Genomic DNA, 24,471 nt, shown 5'->3' on the forward strand with positions numbered 1-24,471 from the left:
ACTTAAAGATTGCTCTACACCAGCGGAACCCATCCAACTTGAAGAAGCTGGAGCAGTTTTGCCTTGAGGAATGGGCAAAAATAGACACATACTATAGACACATACTGCAAGAGACTTGCTGCTGTAATTGCTGCAAAAGGAGGCTCTACAAAGTATCGACTTTGCGGTGGTGAACAGTTATGCAGTTGTTTGTAGTATTTCTTATTAGTTTCATAATTAAACAGATTTGGAATCTTTAAAATGGTAGACATGTTGTGTAAATAAAATGATACATTCCAGGTTGTAAGGTAACAAAATGGGAAAAATGCCAAGCGGCGTGAATTCTTTCGCAAGCCACTGTACCCTCCCAAAATATGCGTGCGCAAGTTTTTCACATGAAAGTTGGAATTCATACAAACTGAACTTGACCAGAGAATGTGCTTATACTCCAGCAAACTTTAGACCATGTGTACGCACAGTTTCTAGTCGTTGAAGTATTGCATTACAAGAAGGTAAAAGTAGTCTAGTGGTAGTCTTGTGCAGGAATATATGATGAAACTTATTCATAACAAAAAAACTGTTAAATATAGTAACAAGATGCACTCATTTGCTGTTAGTGAGAAGAGAGAACATCTCTTTCCTATTATTTATTTCATTTCGATGATCATTGCAGAATAAATTCCTCGCCTTGTTTGTCTGTGATGGTTTCATATTCACAAAATAGCCTATAGGCCTACAACAAGTTAGGATAGGCTACCATTCGTCCCATCTCTAATTAATTTGACACACTTTACAGTAGTAAGTACATCAACTTGTTCAAGTATTTTTCTCTATTTGATCCGATCCAAAAAGCAAATGTAATGGTTCACCTTTTCCATTGATGTTTGTAGGCTACTACATCTGACTACCGTAATGTCACATTTCTTGAGTAGACTATATTTCATTTATAAACAAAACCTTTTCTGTCCATGATGAGTTCATATTCCCGAAGTAGCCATACAACAAATTACCCAGTCAAGTCACCCACGATACAAGTCAGTATTCGACATCCATCCATTTCTGAAGATGTCGGGAGATGATGTGAAAAACGGCCACTAGGGGTAACAGTGAGCACTGTAGTCATCAAGTAGGTTTCAGTTTTGCTAGGGTGTTGTGGACAGGGATGATGGATGGGCATAAGCATCTGCCTCTGATTACAAAAGTTTCCATTTTGAATCCAGCGATATCATTTATTGGAAATGTTTGTTTTAAGCCCATCCCAAACCGTAACACTCACTTCAGAGTTAATGCCTAACATTAAGAAATTGGAGTTAATTAATGCCTGAACTTAACCCTAACCTTAACAATTCTCAGTTAACGCCTAATCTTAACCTTCAACACTTTGAAATTTGACATTTGAGAAACATGGATGATTGTCTAATTCTGATGTGAGACTGTGAGAGCTGGTAGAATTACAATGCACATCTCTCATTGTGCCTATTATACTGTATATTATAATGTCAAGTTTTTTGCATTCAAAAGGGAGCCCAGTTTATAACATGTGTTTAACAGGTGAACAGGCAGTTGAAGTGTGGAGGCAACCACTTTAAGTAGGTCCACTGTTGTTTCAATTTTTTTCTGAGTAGACAATATTTCAGAAAAGTAAATGCAAAACATGGAATTCAAATATCTGTTTACAAGTCCACAACAATGTGCAATTGTTTTTGTATTTCAGACACATTTAGATACAGCTAATATCACTACACAAGAAAACATTCTGACAAGCCATTCAAAGAGATTTGATCACGTTCGCCATGCATTGCTATGTCCTTAGATACTGTCTTGGCCCTAATTCCAATGCTTCCACAGTGTACAGCAAATAAGGAAGTTATTGTAAACATAAAAGGTGAATGATGGGAGTTTTTCAGGCGGAGTTATAATGCTCATTCACACGTGCACAGTTTCCCGACAGATCTGACATATACAGTGCCTTGCGAAAGTATTCGGCCCCCTTGAACTTTGCGACCTTTTGCCACATTTCAATAATTTTGCACGCCCAATTTTTCAGTTTTTTGATTTGTTAAAAAAGTTTGTAATATCCAATAATGTTGTTCCACATCATGATTGTGTCCCACTTGTTGTTGATTCTTCACAAAAAAATACAGTTTTATATCTTTATGTTTGAAGCCTGAAATGTGGCAAAAGGTCGCAAAGTTCAAGGGGGCCGAATACTTTCGCAAGGCACTGTAATGGAAAACATGCGTTTATAAACCTCAATATGTTTTTCTTAAATGGTGCATACAGATATTATTTAGCTTTAAATTCATGCAATGGTTATGAATGAGGCTCCTGGGCTTGTCGCTACATGACTGATGCTTCTCCCTCCCTGTACCATCAATGCTCCCTTTTCTCAAGCTTTCTGAACTGCCTCAACAACTGATCAGCTGTGGAAGACCATCGCCTAGACCTGCCAGAACCCTACATTTGTTTTTCTTTTGCAATAGTGTCTTAGAGATTCTCGATGTAATGACAAGTGCTATGTAAAATAATGATACTATTATTGTCCACAGAAATGCATAAAAGCATGGCTTTGTTCTTGTAATTGCTACAAACGAATCAACCTTTGGGGTATGGCAAAGATAAATCTTCTCAAAACTGAAAGTTAGAATGCAACACAAACCTCTATCTTCACCAGCGCTCCTATGATCATGGTCTTCTCCAGGAAGTTCTCATTAAACTCTGGCGGGTGATCGTTGAGGTCCAGCACGGTCACAAATACCTCGGCCAGGCTGTACTTGCCCTCTGCGTCCTCGGCTTTGACATAGAAATTGTACTTGGACTTCACCTCCGCATCCAGGCTGGCCCACGGCTGGGTGTAGATGATGCCTGATGCTGAATGAATCAGAAACCTGAGGAGGGGTAAGACATTGGGTGTTATTTAATTTATAAAATAATTGACAACTGTCTTCTGGGTCATTATTTAATTATGGTTGAGGAACCTGATATAAACCACATTGAAAAAACAAATCAATTTCAAACTTAAAAAGATGGGAGCGGATATAAAATATTATGAATGTTTACAGTACATTACAATTACAATGTAACAAAAAATTTGTCAGCAGGGTAACTCATTTTAAATTGAAACAGCTAAGATTTTTGTAACTAACTAACTGTATAAAGTAATCTGAAATTGTAAATCATAAAACGTGTAATAACTTGAAATAAACTGGGGGAAATCGGAAAATATATATATATATATATATACATATACATATGTACAGATATATACACTACATGACCAAAAGTATGTGAAAACCTGCTTGTCAAACATCTCATTCAGAAATGTGGGCATTAATGTGGGGTTGGCCCCCATTTTGCTGCTATAACAGCCTACATACACTCTTCTGGGAAGGCTTTCCACTAAGTGTTGAAACATTGCTGCAGGAACTGTTGCCAGTTTGGGGAAGGCTGTAGCTTTAAGATTTCCCTTCACTGGAACTAAAGGGTCTAGCCTGAACCATGAAAATCAGCCCCAGACCATAATTCTTCCTTCACCAAACTTTATAGTTGACACTATGAATTGGGGCAGGTAGCGTGCTCCTGGCATCCGCCAAAAACAGATTTGTCCGTCGGACTGCCAGATGGTGAAGCGTGATTCATCACTCCAGAGAACGTGTTTCCACTCCTCCAGAGTCAAATGGCGACGAGCTTTAAAACACTCCAGCCAAAACTTGGCATTGCGCATGATGATCTTAAGCTTTTCTGCAGCTGCTCGGCCATAGAAACCCATTTCATGAAGCTCATCGCGAAAAGTTCTTGTGCTTCCAGATGCAGTTTCGAACTCAGTAATGAGTGTTGCAAACGAGGACAGAGGACAGTTTAATGCTTACTTACAAGCCTTTAACCAACAATGCAGTTTTAAGAAAAATAAGTGTTAAGTAGAAAATAAATAAGTAAAAAAAAAAGAAAAAAAAAGGAGCAAATAATGACAGAGAAAAAGTAAAATAAAAATAGCGAGGCTACAGTGCCTTGCGAAAGTATTCGGCCCCCTTGAACTTTGCGACCTTTTGCCACATTTCAGGCTTCAAACATAAAGATATAAAACTGCATTTTTTTGTGAAGAATCAACAACAAGTGGGACACAATCATGAAGTGGAACGACATTTATTGGATATTTCAAACTTTAACAAATCAAAAACTGAAAAATTGGGCGTGCAAAATTATTCAGCCCCCTTAAGTTAATACTTTGTAGCGCCACCTTTTGCTGCGATTACAGCTGTAAGTCGCTTGGGGTATGTCTCTATCAGTTTTGCACATCGAGAGACTGAATTTTTTTCCCATTCCTCCTTGCAAAACAGCTCGAGCTCAGTGAGGTTGGATGGAGAGCATTTGTGAACAGCAGTTTTTAGTTCTTTCCACAGATTCTCGATTGGATTCAGGTCTGGACTTTGACTTGGCCATTCTAACACCTGGATATGTTTATTTTTGAACCATTCCATTGTAGATTTTGCTTTATGTTTTGGATCATTGTCTTGTTGGAAGACAAATCTCCATCCCAGTCTCAGGTCTTTTGTAGACTCCATCAGGTTTTCTTCCAGAATGGTCCTGTATTTGGCTCCATCCATCTTCCCATCAATTTTAACCATCTTCCCTGTCCCGGCTGAAGAAAAGCAGGCCCAAACCATGATGCTGCCACCACCATGTTTGACAGTGGGGATGGTGTGTTCAGCTGTGTTGCTTTTACGCCAAACATAACGTTTTGCATTGTTGCCAAAAAGTTCAATTTTGGTTTAATCTGACCAGAGCACCTTCTTCCACATGTTTGGTGTGTCTCCCAGGTGGCTTGTGGCAAACTTTAAATGACACTTTTTATGGATATCTTTAAGAAATTGCTTTCTTCTTGCCAGTCGTCCATAAAGGCCAGATTTGTGCAATATACGACTGATTGTTGTCCTATGGACAGAGTCTCCCACCTCAGCTGTAGATCTCTGCAGTTCATCCAGAGTGATCATGGGCCTCTTGGCTGCATCTCTGATCAGTCTTCTCCTTGTATGAGCTGAAAGTTTAGAGGGACGGCCAGGTCTTGGTAGATTTGCAGTGGTCTGATACTCCTTCCATTTCAATATTATCGCTTGCACAGTGCTCCTTGGGATGTTTAAAGCTTGGGAAATATTTTTGTATCCAAATCCGGCTTTAAACTTCTTCACAACAGTATCTCGGACCTGCCTGGTGTGTTCCTTGTTCTTCATGATGCTCTCTGCGCTTTTAACGGACCTCTGAGACTATCACAGTGCAGGTGCATTTATACGGAGACTTGATTACACACAGGTGGATTGTATTTATCCTCATTAGTCATTTAGGTCAACATTGGATCATTCAGAGATCCTCACTGAACTTCTGGAGAGAGTTTGCTGCACTGAAAGTAAAGGGGCTGAATAATTTTGCACGCCCAATTTTTCAGTTTTTGATTTGTTAAAAAAGTTTGAAATATCCAATAAATGTTGTTCCACATCATGATTGTGTCCCACTTGTTGTTGATTCTTCACAAAAAAATACAGTTTTATATCTTTATGTTTGAAGCCTGAAATGTGGCAAAAGGTCGCAAAGTTCAAGGGGGCCGAATACTTTCTCAAGGCACTGTATGTACAGGGCGTACCAGTACAGAGTCAATATGCAGGGGCACCAATTAGTTGAGGTAATATGTACATGTAGGTAGAGTTAAAGTCACATGGATAATGAACAGAGAGTAGCAGCAGCATAAAAGGGGGGGAAATGCAAATAGTCTGGGTTGCCATATGATTAGATGTTCAGGAGTCTTATGGCTTGGGGGTAGAAGCTGTTAAGAAGTCTTTTGGACCTAGACTTGGCACCCCGAATCCACTAATTTGAATGGGTGTCCACATACTATTGTATATACACGACGTTCAAAAGATTGGGGTAACTTAGACATGTCCTTGTTTTTGAAAGAAAAGCAATTTTTTTGTCCACTAAAATAACATCAAATTGGTCAGAAATACAGTGTAGACATTGTTAATGTTGTAAATGACTATTGTAGCTGGAAACAGCTTTTTTTTTAATGGAATATCTACATAGGCTTACAGAGGCCCATTATCAGCAACCATCACTCCTGTGTTCCAATGGCACGTTGTGTTAGCTAATCCAAGTTGATCATTTTAAAGCTAATTGATCATTAGAAAACCCTTTTGCAATTATGTTAGCACAGCTGAAAACTGTTGTTCTGATTAATTAAAGAAGCAATACAGCTGGTCTTCTTTAGACTAGTTGTGTATCTAATGCATCAGCATTTTGTGGGTTCGATTACAGGATCCAAATGGCCAGAAACAAAGACCTTTCTTCTGAAACTCGTCAGTCTATTCTTGTTCTGAGAAATGAATGCGAGAAATTGCCATGAAACTGAAGATCTCGTACAATGCTGTGTACTACTCCCTTCACAGAACAGCACAAACTGTATCTAACCAGAATAGAAAGAGGAGTGGGAGGCCCCGGTGCACAACTGAGCAAGAGGACAAGTACATTAGAGTGTCTAGTTTGAGAAACAGACGCCTCACAAGTCCTCAACTGGCAGCTTCATTAAATAGTACCGGCAAACACCAGTCTCAACATCAACAGTGAAGATGCGACTCAGGGATGCTGGCCTTCTAGGCAGAGTTCCTCTGTCCAGTGTCTGTGTTATTTTGCCCATCTTAATATTTAATTTTTATTGGCCAGTCTGAGGTTTTTCTTTGCAACTCTGCTTAGAAGGCCAGCATCCCGGAGTCGCCTCTTCACTGTTGACGTTGAGACTGGTGTTTGCGGGTACTATGTACTGAAGCTGGCAAGTGAGGACTTATTTTAATGGACAAATTAATTAATCTTAATTCCATTCCTTTACTAGATTTGTGTGTATTGGATATAAATTGTATAATTGTTACATATTACTGCACTGTCGGAGCTAGAAGCACAAGCATTTTGCTACACCCTCAATAAAATCTGCTAAACATGTTTATGTGACCAATATGATTTGATTTGAGATGTAAGAGGACAGTATGTCAAAGGAAAGTTGGATAATTCTGTCTGAAAGTATAACTCCTTGAAAGTCAATGTAGTTGTATTTGTTCTGTGAAGAAGAAACTATAAATAGATTGTCCTAAAAAATAAGGAAACATACCAGATTATATTTATTTATTTAATATATATAGCCTTTTATCTGTTTTCAACAGTTCAACCTGCATCTTTTCAACTAGCTTCTGCGGGGTTGGCAATAACCAGATGTTCCGGTTTGAAGTGAAAATTGAATAGAGAGCTTGTGACATCACTTCCGCTTTCGGACGTTAACCTCTAGTAATTCTCCATCCCGGGTGCGGGAGCGTAATCATCGACTGACACTAATTAGCATAACGCGATGACATAAATATTCCTAGAAAATATTCCTATTCATGAAAATCACAAGTGAAATATATTGAGACACAGCTTAGCCTTTTGTTAATCACCCTGTCATCTCAGATTTTCAAAATATGCAGCCAAAGCTAGACAAGCATTTGAGTAAGTTTATCGATAGCCTAGCATAGCATTTTGTCCAGCTAGCAGCAGGTAACTTGGTCACGGAAATCAGAAAAGCAATCAAATTAAATCGTTTCCCTTTGATGAGCTTCGGATGTTTTCCCTCACAAGACTCCCAGTTAGATAGCCAATGTTCCTTTTTTCCAAAAATATTATTTTTGTAAGTGAAATAGCTCCATTTTTTCTTCACGTTTGGCTGAGAAATCGCCCGGAAATTGCAGTCACGAAAACGCCGAAAGATATTCCAAATTAGCTCCATAATATCGACAGAAACATGGCATATGTTGTTTATAATCAATCCTCAAGGTGTTTTTCAAATATCTATTCGATAATATATCCATCGGGACAATTGGTTTTTCAGTAGGACCGATTGGAATAATGGCTACCTCTGTATTTTACGCGAGAATCACTCTGGGAGCCATCAGGTGACCAGTTGCGCAATGTAGCCGCTTACGGGTATTCTTCAACATAAATGCGTGAAACTACGTCACAATGCTGTAGACACCTTGGGGAATACGGATAAAAAGTAATCTGGTTGATAGCCCATTCACTGCTCAATAGGGACGCATTGGAACGCAGAGCTTTCAAAACATGAGTCACTTCCGGATTGGATTTTTCTCAGGCTTTCGCCTGCAATATCAGTTCTGTTATACTCACAGACAATATTTTTACAGTTTTGGAAACTTTAGAGTGTTTTCTATCCTAAGCTGTCAATTATATGCATATTCTAGCATCTTGTCCTGACAAAATATCCCGTTTACTACGGGAACGTCATTTTTCCAAAAATGAAAATACTGCCCCCTAATCACAAAAGGTTTTACTGCAACCGCATCAGATTTTTTTTTTAACTTGACGGAAAAAGCATAATCTGAGAACGGCGCTCAGTGCCCAATTCAGCCAGAGAAACATCCACCATTTTAGAGTCAACAGAAGTTAGAAATAACACTATAATTATTCACTTACCTTTGATGATCTTTATCAGAAGGCACTCCCAGTTCGACAATAAATTACTGATTTGTTCCATAAAATTCCATAAAGTCCATCATTTATTTTCAAATTGATACTTGCTGTTAGCGTTTTCAGCCCAGTAATACATCTTCATGAGGCGCAGAAACTTCGTCCAGACAAAAACTCGAAAAGGTCCGTTACAGTCCTTTAGAAACATGTCAAATGATGTATTGAATCAATCTTTAGTATGTTTTTAACATAAAACATCAATAATGTTCCAACCGGAAAATTCCTATGTCTGAAGAAATGCACTGGAACGAGAGGTAGCTCTTTTGGGAGCGCGCGTCATGAGACCAAGGCACTATGCCAGACTACTGATTCAAAAAGGTCTCATGAGCCCCTCCTTTATAGTAGAATCCTCATTCAAGTTTCTAAAGACGTTTGACATCTAGTGGAAGCCGTAGGAAGTGCAACTTGACTCCATAGACACTGTATTCGGTAGGCCAAGCTTTGAAAAACTACAAAACTCAGATGTCCCACTTCCTGGTTGGATTTTTCTCAGGTTTTCACCTGCCATATGAGTTCTGTAATACTCACAGACATCATTCAAACAGTTTTAGAAACTTCAGAGTGTTTTCTATCCAATACTACTAATAGTATGCATATATTAGCAACTGAGACAGAGTAGGAGGCAGTTCACTCTGGGCACGCTATTCATCCAAAGTGAAAATGCTGCCCCCTATCTTAAAAGAGTTAACAAGACAACACTCCATCTTAACTCCTCTGCCACATTTACTGGATTGGTTGAACAGTGCAAAAGAGAAACTCCCCAACAGTTAAAAAAATATATCGTCAAGACCAGAACTTGGGGATCTAGTTGCAGGTGTTTCTTCTACCCTTGCTACTGAAGGGGTTAAACTTTCTATTCCCAAACAGTTCGAGATTCGTATTTTAAAAATGAATCTCTCCAGAAATAATTATCTTATTGTTGCCGCCTGTTATAGACCTCCCTCAACTCCCAGCTGTGCCCTGGACCCCATATGTGAATTGATTGCCCCTCATGTATCTACAGAGTTCGTTCTGTTAGGTGACCTAAACTGGGATATGCTTAACGCCCCAGGCGTCCTCCAATCTAAGCTAGATGCCCTCAATCTCACACACGTTATCAAGGAACCCACAAGGTACAACCCTAAATCTGTAAACATTGGCACCCTCATAGATATTATCCTGACCAACTTGACCTGGTATTTCCAATCAAGATCTCAGCGATCAATGCCTCATTGCCTGCATCCGTTATGGGTCTGCGGTCAAACGACCACCCATCACTGTTGAACGCTCACTAAAACACTTCTGCGACCTGGTCCGGGTATCCTGGAAGGATATTGACCTCATCCCGTCAGTAGAGGATGCCTGGTTGTTCTTTAAAAGCAATTTCCTCACCATCTTAAATAAGCATGCCCCATTCAAATTATGTAGAACTAAGAACAGATATAGCCCTTGGTTCACTCCAGACCTGACTGCCCTTGACCAGCACAAACACACCCTGTGGCGTACTGCACTAGCATCAAATAATCACCACGATACGCAACTTTTCAGGGAAGTCAGGAACCAAAACACATAGTCAGTTAGGAAAGCTAAGGCTAGCTTTTTCAAGCAGAAATTTGCATCCTGTAGCTCTAACTACAAAAAGTTCTGGGACACTGTAAAGTCCATGGAGAATAAGAGCACCTCCTCCCAGCTGCCTACTGCACTTAGGCTAGGAAACACTGTCACAACCGATAAATCCACGATAATCGAGAATTTCAACAAGCATTTCTCTACGGATGGCCATGCTTTCCTCCTGGCTACCCCATCCCCGGCCAACAGCTCTGCACCCCCCGCAGCTACTTGCCCAAGCCTCCCCAGCTTCTCCTTCACCCAAATCCAGAGAGCAGATGTTCTGAAAGAACTGCAAAACCTGGACCCGTAGAAATCAGCTGGGCTAGACAATCTGCACCCTCTCTTTCTAAAATGATCCACCTCCATTGTTCTAACCCCTATTTCTAGTCTGTTCAACCTCTCTTTCATATCGTTCGAGATTCCCAAAGATTGGAAAGCTGCTGAGGTCATCCCCCTGTTCAAAGGTGGTGACACTCTAGCACCAAACTGTTACAGACCTATATCCATCCTGCCCTGTCTTTCTAAAGTCTTCGAAAGCCAAGTTAACCTGTTTGGGGTAGGGGGCAGTATTTTCACTTTTGGCTAAATAGCGTGCCCAAACTGAACTGCCTCCTACTCTGTCCCAGATCCTAATATATGCATATTACTATTAGTATTGGATAGGAAACACTCTGATGTTTCTAAAATGGTTTGAATCATGTCTATGAGTATAACAGAACTTATTTAGCATGCGAAACCCAGAGGACAAACCATTCAGATAAAAATAAAAAATTGAAGTCACTGTCTTTTCAATATGTTTTCATGGGGAATCCAGAATTCTAATCTACTTTCCTGCAGTTCCTACCACTTCCACTGGAAGTCACCAGTTTTTAGAAATTGGTTGAGGTTTTCCCTTCGTGTAATGAAGAAGTACCATAGCTCAGAACGAATGTCATTTCATGTGTACCTTTTGATAGAGGCCCGTATCCAGAAAAGTAGCGGCAGTTTTTTTTTGCTCCTGTATAGAACACAGATCATCCCGTCTTCAATTTGACCGATTATATACGTTTAGAAATACCTAAAGTTGTATTACAAAAGTAGTTTGAAATGTTTTGGCAAAGTTTACAGGTAACTTTTGAGATATTTTGTAGCGACGTTGCGTAAGTTGGAAGCAGTGTTTTTCTGGATCAAACGCGCCAAATAAATTGACATTTTGAATATATATAGACGGAATTAATCGAACAAAAGGACCATTTGTAATGTTTATGGGACATATAGGAGTGCCAACAAAAGAAGCTCGTCAAAGGTAAGGCATGATTTATATATTATTTCTGCGGTTTGGTCGCGCCTGCAGAGTTGAAATTTGGTACTCTCATTGTTTACTGTGGTGTTATCATCAGATAGTAGCATCTTATGCTTTCGCCGAAAAGCCTTTTTGAAATCTGACATGTTGGCTGGATTCACAATGAGTGTAGCTTTAATTTGCTATCTTGCATGTGTAATTAAATTAAAGTTAGATTTTTTATAGAAATGTATTTGAATTTGGCGCACCGCATTTTCCCTGGCAATTGGCCATGTAGGACGCAAGTGTCCCGCCTACCCCTCTTCAGGTTAGGGGGCGGTATTTTCACGTCCAGATGAAAAGCGTACCCAAAGTAAACTACCTGCTACTCAGGCCCAGAAGCTAGGATATGCATATAATTGGAAGATTTTGATTGAAACCACTCTAAAGTTTCTAAAACTGTTAAAATGATATCTATGTGTATAACAGAACTTACTTGGCAGGCAAAACCCCGAGGACAAACCATCCAGGAATTTTTTTTTGTTGAGGTGATAGTGTTTTCAATTAGTTTTCTATTTGGATCTAGATTTCTAAGGCACTTGCTTGCAGTTCCTAAGGCTTCCACTGGATGTCAACTGTTTTTAGAAATTGGTTGATGTTTTTCCTTTGAGAAATTAAGAAGTAGCCATTTCCAATCTGGGTGGATAGCCAAGTGTACTGTTGTGGTTGGGGCGTGCGACCTGAAAGCTCGCTCCACTTTATTTTTATCTGCTATTGAACGCAGTTTATCCCGTCTTAAATTGTATTGATTATTTACGTAAAAAAAATACCTAAAGTTGTATTAGAAAAGTTGTTTGAAATGTTTGGACTAAGATTACAGGTCATTAGATATTTTGTAGTCATGTTGCGCGAGTTGGAACCGGTGTTTTTCTGATTCAAACGCGTTAAATGAATGGACATTTTGGAGATATAACGATGGAATTTATCGAACAAAAGGACCATTTATGATGTTTATGGGACAAATTGGAGTGCCAACAGAAGAAGATCTTCATTGGTAAGGCATGAATTATTGTTATTTCTGACTTTTGTGTCGCGCCTGGCGGGTTGAAATGTGATTTTCATGTGTTTGTTTGATGGGGTGCTGTCCTCAGATAATAGCATGGTTTGCTTTCGCCGTAAAGCCTTTTTGAAATCAGGTGGATCCACACCTTTGAGACTGTTATAGCCTCACACCATCAGGTGACCTCAGAGCTCTCATGGCTAAGTCCTAACCCCTGGACATTGTGACACCGTTTGGAATCAACTACAACTTACTCAAGGCCATGTCGAACTGCCGTTTAACCATTTCAGACAAGCTCTCTACCAGCATTTGAGGGAAATGTTTCCCATCACCAAGGACATGGCCAGACTGGGTAAACTTATTTTCACTGAAGATGATGATATCCTCGACTAGATGGATAAACTTAAGACAGAGTGGCAAGGAGAAACCACTGAGAGGTTTGACTCCTCTAATACCACTGAAAACCGTTTCTATGACAGACTCTGCAGGAATATACCTGAGTGGGTCAGGGATAAACTGATGAATGTTGTGGGATGGGACAGATTTGAAGGCCCTACTAAGGAGGACCACATTAGACATCACTGCAGAGCCTGGAAAAAAAATGAAGAAAGAGCAAGGAAGACTAATCTTGACTCACAACTCAAGAAAGAACCCACAACCATACATACCCACACAGAGACAACCGCTGGTGTGCTGGTACTGCAGTGTGGCAGGCCATATGAGAAACATGTGCCCTAATCAATGGCTGCAGGTCTTGCTAGGTATGAATTCCTTCTGACACAGCCTCACCTTACGATTCAACGATGCTATGTTGCTAACCCAGCACAACTGCACATGTCTCTGGAGGATGGAAAAACACACAACTGTCTTGATCTGGTCCAACGTGATTCTAAGGCCAGGCCTGACCTTTAGGATAAACTTCTTGAGCTCTCTGATGTTAATCTCTCTGTTGATGGCTCTGCCTTTATTGTTAGGGAGACTGGTAGGAAACATGCAGGGTTTGGTATAGTCTCACTGAATAGGGTCATTGTTGATTGAACGTCCCTTGCCTGAACATTGCTCAGCACAACAAGCTGAGCTCCAGGCCCTTACTGAAGCATGCATATTAGATAGTGGTTAGCATTTATTCTGACTCTGTATACACCATTGGTTTTTGCCTATCTTGGGTAGGGGTTTGGAAAAGCAGGGATTTTGTTAACGCATCCGGTACTCCAATTAAAAAACGCTTACAGATTGAAGCCATGCTGGAGACCATGTTGCTTCCAGCTGAATTGGCTATTTTCAAGGTCCGTGCCCACACAGGCAACAATGATAGCATGAGTTTAGGTAATGCTGCTGCTGATGCTAAGAATGCTGCTTCTCGCTGCCGTACTCATGCCGTTATGCTTACTTCTCCATGTACGTCTGAAATCACTAATCTGGACCAACACCAGGCTGCTGATGCACTTAATCACCCCTTATGGGAATCTAGGGGCTGCTCCAGAGGCCCTGATGGCCTGTGGAGGCAATCACTCTCTGGAAATCATGTTCTGCCCTTACCTCTCGTCTCCTCTGTGTGTCGCCTGGCCCACGGGGTGGGTCACGCACCAAGGCGGGAGATGGTAAGACTAATATCTGACACCTGGTTTTGTCCAAATCTGATTGAAATTTGCAAAACACACATGTATAAATGTACTACATGCATGCAATACAACATTGGTAAGGGTACCCCCCTGAAACCAGGGAAATTTCCAGTGCCGGCCGGCCCGTTCACCCATTTAGCTATGGATTTCATAGACATGGCTGAAAGAAAAGAAAGAAAGAGATACTGCCGGGTAATAATTGACCGTTTTACCAGGTGGGTCGAAGCATTTCTAACCGTGCACTGTGATGATAAAACGGTAGCAAAACTCCTGGTAAGAGAAATCATCCCTAGATTTGGTGAACATGAAGTTATCTCTGCAGACAATGGCACCCATTTCATAGGAGATGTGGTTCACAGATGGCTGCCCAATTGGGGATAGATCAGAAGTTTGTTTGTATCTACCACCCACAAAGTAATGGTATTACTGAAAGAGCTAACCAAACCATAAATGATGGGCTTGCCAAAGCATGCCACTCCACAGAGAAGTCATGGGTAGAGTGTCTCCCTTTAGTTCTGATGAAAATGCTTAGCCCACATGAGGTCTTAACTGGCCGTCCAATGAACGTTCCTTTACAAAGAACAATTACTCAAACTGACTGACCTGATTGCACTGGATGATGATTTGAGCAAATATATGAAGGAACTAACCCATGCTGTTAGGTCTTTGTATTCCCAATACAGGAAGGCCCATGATGTTCCAGAACAGTGTGACCCAGACTGTTGGCGTTGGAGAATGAATCAAGCTGAAAGTCCACAAAAGGAAGTGGAATGACCCAAGATGGATGGGTCCCTACCAGGTCATCGCAGCAACACCAAAAGCAGTGAAGGTCCAAGAGCGCCAGGGGTGGCACCACCTATCACACTGCCAAAAGACTTCCACACCATCGTAACAGATAAGAGTTCACAACCAGACCCTATTTCTATACTCAATCTCCTGAGGATTGCTTGCAGTCTAATGCACATTTTATGGGATGAATTATTATAATCATTACGCTTGGGTCGCATTTTGTTGAGGCCTTGGGGCCTCAAAGGTGGAAAAAAGGTTCACCCTTTTGCTATAAAGCCTCTACGTAATATCTGGTGCAACCAATTACCTTCAGAAGTCACATAATTAGTTTAATAAAGTCCACCTGTGTGCAATCTAAGTGTCACATGATCTGTCACATGATCTCAGGATATACACACACCTGTTCTGAAAGGTCCCAGAGTCTGCAACACCACTAAGCAAGGGGCACCACCAAGCAAGCGGCACCATGAAGACCAATGAGTACTCCAAACAGGTCAGGGACAAAGTTGTGGAGAAGTACAGATCAGGGTTGGGTTATGAAAAAATATCAGAAACTGAGCATCCCACGGAGCACCATTAAATCCATTATTAAAAATTGAAAGAATATTGCACCACAACAAACCTGCCAAGAGAGGGCCGCCAACCAAAACTCACGGACCATGTAAGGAGGGCATTAATCAGAGAGGCAACAAAGAGACCAAAGATTACCCTGAATGAGCTGCAAAGCTCCACAGCGGAGATTGGAGTATCTGTCCATAGGACCACTTTAAGCCGTACACTTCACAGAGTGGCCGGAAAAAAAGCCATTGCTTAACTTCTTGGTGACAGGGGGCAGTATTTTCACGTCCGGATGAAATGCATGCCCAAATTCAACTGCCTGTTACTCATCCCCAGAAGATAAGATATGCATATTATTAGTAGATTTGGATAGAAAACACTCTGAAGTTTCTAAAACTGTTTGAATCATGTCTGTGAGTTTAACTTCTTGAGTGTAGGGGGCAGAATTTTCATCTTTGTCTAAAAAACATACCCATTTGAAACTGCCTATTTCTCAGGCCCAGACACTTGAATATGCATATATATATATATTGTCAGATTAGGATAGAAAACACTCTAAAGTTTCCAAAACTGTCAAGATATTGTCTGTGAGTATAACAGAACTGATATTGCAGGCAAAAATCAGAGGAAAATCCAACAAGGAATTGCTGTTTTTCCTGAAAGCTCTCTGTTCCATTGGATGCCTTGCCTCCATTTAAAGGGATATCAACCATATTCCTTTTCCTATGGCTTCCTCAAGCTATGAACAGTCTTTAGACATAGTTTCAGGCTTTTACTTTGAAAAATGAGCGAGAAAGAACCCATTGCGTCAGTTGATGGCTGGGTGCCAGCAGAGTTTTTTATGTGCAACAGCCATTTTCTCTCTCTCTCCTATGGAAGAAGCTACATTCCGGTTGACATATTATCGATTATATATTGTAAAAACAACCTGAGGATGGATTATAAAAAACATTTGACATCTTTCTACGCACTTTGCGGATACTATTTGGAATTTTCGATGTCATGACCGCTCGAGCCTGTGGATTTCTGATCATAACCAAAATACCTCCAAAAATAGAGGTATTTTGGATATAAAAATAATCTTTATGGAACTAAAGGAACATTTATTGTGTAACTGGGAGTCTCGTGAGTGCAAACATCCGAAGATCAAAGTGATTTTAATTGATTGTTTTCTGACTTTCGTGACCAATCTACTTGGCTGCTAGCTGTTTGTAATATTTTGTCTACTGAGAGAGATGTTCTTACATAAACGCTTCTTATGCTTTCGCCGAAAAGCTTTATTGAAATCTGACACACCAGGTGGATTAACAAATCAAATCAAATCAAATTTAGCGGGGTGAACAGGCAGTGGCTCGGGTGGTTGTTGTCCTTGATGATCTTTATGGCCTTCCTGTGACATCGGGTGGTGTAGGTGTCCTGGAGGGCAGGTAGTTTGCCCCCGGTGATGCGTTGTGCAGACCTCACTACCCTCTGGAGAGCCTTACGGTTGTGGGCGGAGCAGTTGCCGTACCAGGCGGTGATACAGCCCGACAGGATGCTCTCGATTGTGCATCTGTAGAAGTTTGTGAGTGCTTTTGGTGACAAGCCAAATTTCTTTAGCCGCCTGAGGTTGAAGAGGCGCTGCTGCGCCTTCTTCACGATGCTGTCTGTGTGGGTGGACCAATTCAGTTTGTCTGTGATGTGTACGCCGAGGAACTTAAAATGTGAATGTGAAATTCAGCTGTGAATGTACCATCAACGAGCTTACGCTTTCTATGTGTTCCCCAAGGTGTCTACAGCATTGTGACGTAGTTTTACGCATTTCTGTTGAAGAATACCCGTAGGCAGCCACATTGCGTAAGTGGTCACATAGTGGATCCGAGAGAGATTCTCGCGTAAAATACAGAGGTAGCCATTACTCAAATCGGTCAGAGTGAAAAACGAATTGTCCCGACTGATATATTATCAATTAGATATTAGAAAAACACCTTGAGGATGGATTCTAAACAACGTTTGCCATGTTTCTGTCGATATTATGAAGCTAATTTGGAATATTTTTCGGCGTTGTGGTGACCGCAATTTCCGGGCGATTTCTCAGCCAAACGTGAAGAACAAACGGAGCTATTTCGCCTACAAAAATAATATTTACCGAAAAAATGAACTTTGGCTGCCTACCTGGGAGTCTCGAGAGTAAAAACATCCGAAGTTCATGGAAGGTAAACGATTTAATTTGATTGCTTTTCTGATTTCCGTAACAAGTTTGCCTGCTGCTAGCAAGGCATAATGCTATGCTAGGCTATGATAAACTTACACAACTGCCTTTCTAGCTTTGGCTGTAAAGCATATTTTGAAAATCTGAGATTACAGGGTGAATAACAAAAGGCTAAGCTGTGTTCCAATATATTTCACTTGTGATTTTCATGAATAGGAATATTTTCTAGGAAGATTCATGTCTGTTGCGTTATGCTAATTAGTGTAAGATGATGATAACGGTCCCGTTCACGGACTGGGCGTCACTACAGGTTAAACAGAAGGTGCTGTGAATTTTGGGCCTGCTCTGAAATATGTGATAGTTGGCTTCTAAACGAGTTGGAAAAAGTGGGTGTGGTGTCAGTTTGTTTCAGTTTGGTGTAAGAACGATATCTAATTGACTGATGGATGGTGACTTGCTGGCTGACTTTGTCCATTTGCAAGATGTTTAAACAGTGATAGACCATCACCAAATTGACATTCTGAAATCAACTTCAACGAGCGATGGAGAGGAACCAGAATCAAATTCCGGCCATCTCGAGTTCATCTGGCTTGTCAAGTTTGTGTTTCTGTAGTATTTTTGAGCATGTCAAATTCGTGATAGTAAATGCCCATTGAAACATATTGCAAATGGACAGTACTTTTACAATAAGATTCAACAGTGAAAAAACATTACCAAATGGACATGATGAAATCAACACAACGAGCAATGGAGAGGAACCACTATCACTGCCCGCCCGTGCCGAGTTCACCGGGCCAGTCAATTTTGCATTTCTGCAGGATTTTTGAGCATGTCAAATTTGTGATAGTAAATGCCCATTGAAACATGTTGCAAATGCACAGCCGTGCGCCTGGTAATTGGAATGGGCTACCAGGAGCACATTTTTAAAATGTTTTTTTTTATGCCTTTAGGGGTTGCAAGGGGTCTACAGTTGGGTAGGGAGCACCCTCCACCCGGGCACGGTGGTCATTTTGGACGTTATATACAGTGCCTTGCAAAAGTATTCGGCCCCCTTGAACTTTGCGACCTTTTGCCGCATTTCAGGCTTCAAACATAAAGATATAAAACTGTATTTTTTTGTGAAGAATCAACAACAAGTGGGACACAATCATGAAGTGGAATTACATTTATTGGATATTTCAAACTTTTTTAACAAATCAAAAACGGAAAAATTGGGCGTGCAAAATTATTTTCCATATGGCATTTGCAATAGGTTTTTAATGAAACAACGTCCATTTGAGTGATATTGTACATCGTGTATATGTTTTGTACGGTGCCAATAAGTCCCTATTCATTTTTGTCCATTTCAGGGGGTATTCCCTTACATCCAACAGCACATTGTCTTGGAGCCTGCATGGGTACCAACATCCTACAGCACATTGTCTTGGAGCCTGGCTGGGTACCAACGTCCTACAGCACATTGTCTTGATGGGCACGGTTTGGAATGTAGTGTGAAAAAGTGTGAAAATTGTGAAGAAAACAAAAGTGTGGAAAAAAAGCACGTAAAAAGGCTCTAAATGGGTTTGTGATTTCAAAATTCTGACTAATGAGCACAAATTCTGACAAACATTTAGGAAAAGTCAGGGAAGGAGCAGGACATTGCTTTTTTGGGGAGGGGCGATTAATTTTATTTACAAAACAAATGTCAATGCCCATTGGCCTATGGCGATTCTTGTATTAAGTAGGGGTAAAAGGTTAAAAATGTTACAGGTATTTACAAAGCTTAGGACAGAGATGGGCAGTATTTCTGTTACATGTATTTGAAATATGTATTACTTCTGAGTATTTTGCCATTTGTTTTACACTGGGCTCTGTTTGAAATCTAATAAAAGAGAGCAGAATGAAAATACAAGCACATCCCAAGAAAGGCAATTAAGCTTATGTGAATGCACAATAAAGGAGGTATGTTCAACTATAAAAAGAGAATAATGGAAATGTAATGCCACTGCAATTATCCACAGCTTACAGTGCGATATCTACTTTAGCCCACTTTAGTGCTCACTCATAGAGAGCATCTCTGCCAGCACCTTATTGTTTAACATACTGGTTGAATTTGAGTTGGCCTCAAAGTGAACAATTACTTTTAGTTCAGGTTCATTTGAGCTACCTTACATACATTATTTGTTTCATCATCATTGGTTCAGCATAACCACAAGTCTTAATTTATTTGTATTTATTTATCTATTTATTAACACTCTTTTGACAAAATCTTAGTTATTCCTATAATAAAATAACCCTCTACTTTGTTGTCATTTTCATACCAGACAAGTGCTGTTTTGTGTGGTGAGCCTGGGCGTATTCTTCTCCGTATTGATAAATAGTTTACATCGCCCAGTAATAATGTCATGTAAGGGGTTTATTCTGGTCAGCTGGATCCTCAACAATTAGTATATCTACTGAATCCCTGGCTCTTTATTGACAATCACTCCACAGATATATATATAGATAATATATGAGAGAGAGAGAGACTACTCACAAGTCAGCCCCTGAGCCGTAGATTGAGTACTTGACTTCTCCCCAAAAGCCTGAATCTGGATCTGTTGCCTAAGTGTGTGAGAGAGAGACAGAGAGAGAGACAAAGAACACAAAACAAGACATCTATTTGATTAGACACCAACGTTTCTTGACAGATTAAAACAATTAGCATTGAATTAAAATAAATATTCCCTCTGAGTTTCTATAATGATTTCTCAATTTGTTTCTTTCAATTCCATATCCTGAAAGGAATGAGTAGAAACAGTATTGACTCCTAAATTCCCTAATCAAGGTAGATAATAACATGAGGTCACCTACACTCTGTCACGTTCTGACCATTGTTCGTGTGTGTTTTCCTTGTTTTAGTGTTGGTCAGGACGTGAGCTGGGTGGGCATTCTATGTTGTGTGTCTGGTTTGTCTATTTCTATGTTTGGCCTGATATGGTTCTCAATCAGAGACAAGTGTTAGTCATTGTCTCTGATTGGGAACCATATTTAGGTAGCCTGTTTGGTGTTGGGTTTTGTGGGTGATTGTTCCTGTCTCTGTGTTTGCACCAGATAGGACTGGTTAGGTTTTCACATTTCATTATTTTGTAGTTTATTCATGTATAGTTTTTCCTTTATTAAACAAACATGAATCATCACAACGCTGCATTTTGGTCCGACTCTCCTTCACCTAAAGAAAACCGTTACACACTGTGAAGCAAGGGTATTATAGTTTTGGAATTTTGTATTTGTTTTTAGAATTCTATTTAGTTTCAGTTTGTTTTCCGAGGTGATTTAGTTGTTTTTATTTAGTTTAGTGTTGCATAAAAACATTTCTATTTAGTTTCAGTGTTAGGGACAGAAAGTAGCCTCTGCGTGGGAAGCTAGGAGCCATTTACAATATGTGTTGTAGGCCTATAATTTTTTTTGCCATGCCTAACTGTATGCGTGCCAAATAGCCTACACGCCAATCGGCAAATGTTCCAGAAAAAGGTAAGTTGATCCATGGAGGCAAAAAGGACGGAGTTTAATTCAATAAAAGAAAAGCTTGAAATTAAAGAAGGTTTGGGGAAGGTTTGGGGAAGGTTTGGGGAAGGTTTGGGGAAGTGGTAAAAGAGGATGATAGCAGTGCTGGCTGTGTTATGTCTGATGATTGTGAGGTGCTAAACAAATTTGTCAGTCACAAGATTGGGACTTCAGGCACGTCAAAGGGAACCGTGGCCTACTGTTCAGACGGGATAAATGGAAACTGAAATCTGGACACGGACTGTAGGTCTATAAACTTTCACATAGCTTTCATATTCTCCTGCAGAATTAAGCATTTATTGAAGTAAAATTATACACTAAATGTAGGCAAAATTGTGTGTGATTTCTTTCTTTCAGTATCTTCAGACAATGTGAATGCGCAGTAGTTACCATCTGTAGAGGTTCTATCTTTATCAGTGTAATAAAAGCTGATAGTATTTCAACCGCATTAAATATACATCCAAGCCAACTGAAATCTTATCAGAAACACGTTGGTTGTTTTCACAGCTATCTATTTCCTGACAACAGGTCAAACTGATGTTTGGAAATTTTGCATATAAAATCTTTTTGATTTTTTTTGCATTTTCTCACCGGTCGCTAAACATCTTTGCTCTGCAAAAGAATCAGAGATGACAGAGAACTTTACTGATGCCAACTAGATTGAAGAATTCATTCTATAAATGTATTACATTATTGTTGAGTAAGGGTTTCATTAGTCTTCTAGGGAAACATATGACAGAAGAGAAGCTGCATGTATCAAGTTGACCAAAAAATTGTTTACCAAAATTATAAGCAGAAACACATCTAAATAAGGCCCAAGAAAGCATGTTCTATATCAAGGGTTAGGGTCGTGTGCGGGTCTCAGATTTTCCCTTTATCAAATATAGTCGGGTGGTTGCGGATGGTCTATTAGCAATTGGGTGCGGGTAAACAAACAGCTGACCTGCGCACCACTGAGTGTCAGCGATTGGGTGCAGAGTTATAGCGGAGTCAGGCGCAGAACACAAGTATTGAGTAATATAACGGAGTTTACTCAAAATATCAAGCAAAATTCCAAAATAGGAATATACAAAAACACTAGCACATAACTCCACTAACGACATAAACAATCGTGGACAGAACAGGAATGTATGCCAGAGGGTAAATAAGGAACGTGATATGTAATAGAAACCAGGTGTGTGTGTAATACGGATAAAACAAAATGAAACTGAAACATGGATTGATGGTGACTAGAAAGCATTTTCAGGCTCCACAGAGGTGCGTGTTCAGCCCCCTCCTCTGTTCCCTGTTCACCGATGATTGTGTGGCTACGTACGTCCCCAACTCAAGTTTGCTTACGACACTACAGTGGTAGGCCTGATTCCCAACAACGATGAGACAAGCTACAGAGAGGTGAGAGCCCTGGCGGAGTGGTGCTAAGAAAATAACCTCTCACCCACCGTCAACAAAATGAAGGAGCTGATCGTGGACTAGAGGGGACGGCAGAGAGAGCACCTTCCCATCCACAAGGATGGGGCCGCAGTGGAGAGGGTAAAAAGTTTCAAGTTCATGTGCGTGCACATCACTGATGACCTGAAATGATCCCTTCACACAGACAGTGTGGTGAAGAAGGTGCAACAGTGCCTATTCAAACACAGGAGGCAGATGCAATTTGGCTTGGCCTGTAAGAACCTCATGAACTTCTACAGATGCACAATTGAGAGTATCCTGTCAGGCTGTATCACGACCTGTTAGGGCAATTGCAGGGCTCTCCAGAGGGTGGCGCGGTCAGGCCAACGCATCACCTGCTTGCACGCCCTGCCCTCCAGGACATCTCTAGCTCCCGGTGTCACAGGAAGGGCAAGATCTTCAAGGACCTGAGCCATGTCCTGATCACTCCTCTTCCATGTAGAAGGCGGAGACAATACAAATGCACCAAAGCTGGGACCGAGAGTCAGATAAACAGCTTAATTCTCCAGACCATCAGACTGTTAAACAGTCACCCCTATCCTATCTCTGCCCAGTGCCCTTCCCTGAAACTTAATCACTGTTACTAGCCGGCTGCAACCCGGGAACTCTACTCTGCACCTTAGAGACCGCTGCCCTATGGACATAGTCTTTGAACACCGGTCATTTTAATCATGTTTATATACTGTTTAACTCACTTAATTTATATTTGTATTTGTATTCTAGTCATGGTGTATCCTATATAACTACTGCTGCAGTACACACCTTTTCTATTCATGTACTTTCCATACTGTCTATAAAACACCATGATATATATATACTGTGCAGATCCCTGGACTTTTTCCAAATTCTGTTAGGTTACAGCATTGTTCTAAAATGTATTAAATTGCTTTTTCCCCCTCATCAATCTACACACAATAACACATGACAACGCAACATTTTTGCTAATTTATAAAAAACAACATCTGAAATGTCACATTACATAAGTATTCTGGCCCTTTACTCTGTACTTTGTTGAAGCACCTTTTGCATCGACACTACAAGCTTGGCACACCTGTATTTGGGGAGTTTCACCCATTCTTCTCTGCAGATCCTGTCAAGCTCTGTCAGGTTGGATGCAGAGCGTTGCTGCACAGCTATTTTCAGGTCTCTCCAGAGATGTTCGATCGGGTTCAAGTTCGAGCTCTGGCTGGGCCACTCAAAGACATTTGTCCCAAAGCCACACCTGTGTTGTCTTGGTTGTGTGCTTAGGGTCATTTTGCTGTTGGAAAGTGAACCTTCACCCCAGTCTGTGGTCCTTAGAACTCTGGAGCAGGTTTTCATCAAGGATCTCTGTACTTTGCTCTTTTCATCTTCCCCTCAATCCTGACCAGTCTCCCAGTCCCTGCCACTGAAAAACATCCCCAAAGCATGATGCTGCCACTCCCAAGCTTCACCATAGGGATGGTGCCAGGTTTCCTCCAGACATGACACTTTGCATTCAGACTCAAGAGTTTAATCTTGGTTACATCAGACCAGAGAATCTTGTTTCTCATGATCTGAGAGTCTTAGGTGGCTTTTGGCAAACTCCAAGCGTGTTGTCATTTGCCTTTTACTGAGGAGTGGCTTGCATCTGGCCACTCTACCACAAAGGCCTGATTGGTGGAGTGCTGCGGAGTTGGTTGTCCTTCTGGAAGGTTCTCCCATCTCCACAGAAGAACTCTGGAGCCCTGTCAGAGTGATCATTGGGTTCTTGGTAACCTCCCTGACCAAGGCCCTTCTTCTCCGATTGCTCAGTTTGCCTGGCGGACACTAAGAAGAGTCTTGGTGGAGGCCATTGTGTTCTTGGGGACCTTCAATGCTGCAGATATTTTTTGGTACCCTTCCCCAGATCTGTGCCTCAACTAAATGGTGT

The 24,471-nt window shown here is 40.7% G+C and overlaps 1 protein-coding gene across 1 annotated transcript in view; it reads right to left on the reverse strand.

The window, feature by feature from the left end:
• Positions 1 to 2,367: 2,367 nt before the first annotated feature.
• LOC110498829 (cadherin-related family member 1) overlaps positions 2,368 to 24,471 on the reverse strand; it is a 115,071-nt gene continuing 92,967 nt past the window's right edge. The window contains exons 16-17 of the mRNA XM_036956458.1: positions 20,122 to 20,189; positions 2,368 to 2,867 (exon numbers count right to left, since the gene is read on the reverse strand). Coding sequence (XP_036812353.1) covers positions 2,621 to 2,867; positions 20,122 to 20,189 — 315 coding nt within the window. The 3' untranslated portion in view covers positions 2,368 to 2,620. The remainder of the gene's footprint in view (positions 2,868 to 20,121; positions 20,190 to 24,471) is intronic.

Source organism: Oncorhynchus mykiss, chromosome 20, assembly GCF_013265735.2.
Source record: "Oncorhynchus mykiss isolate Arlee chromosome 20, USDA_OmykA_1.1, whole genome shotgun sequence".
Taxonomy (NCBI): domain Eukaryota; kingdom Metazoa; phylum Chordata; class Actinopteri; order Salmoniformes; family Salmonidae; genus Oncorhynchus; species Oncorhynchus mykiss.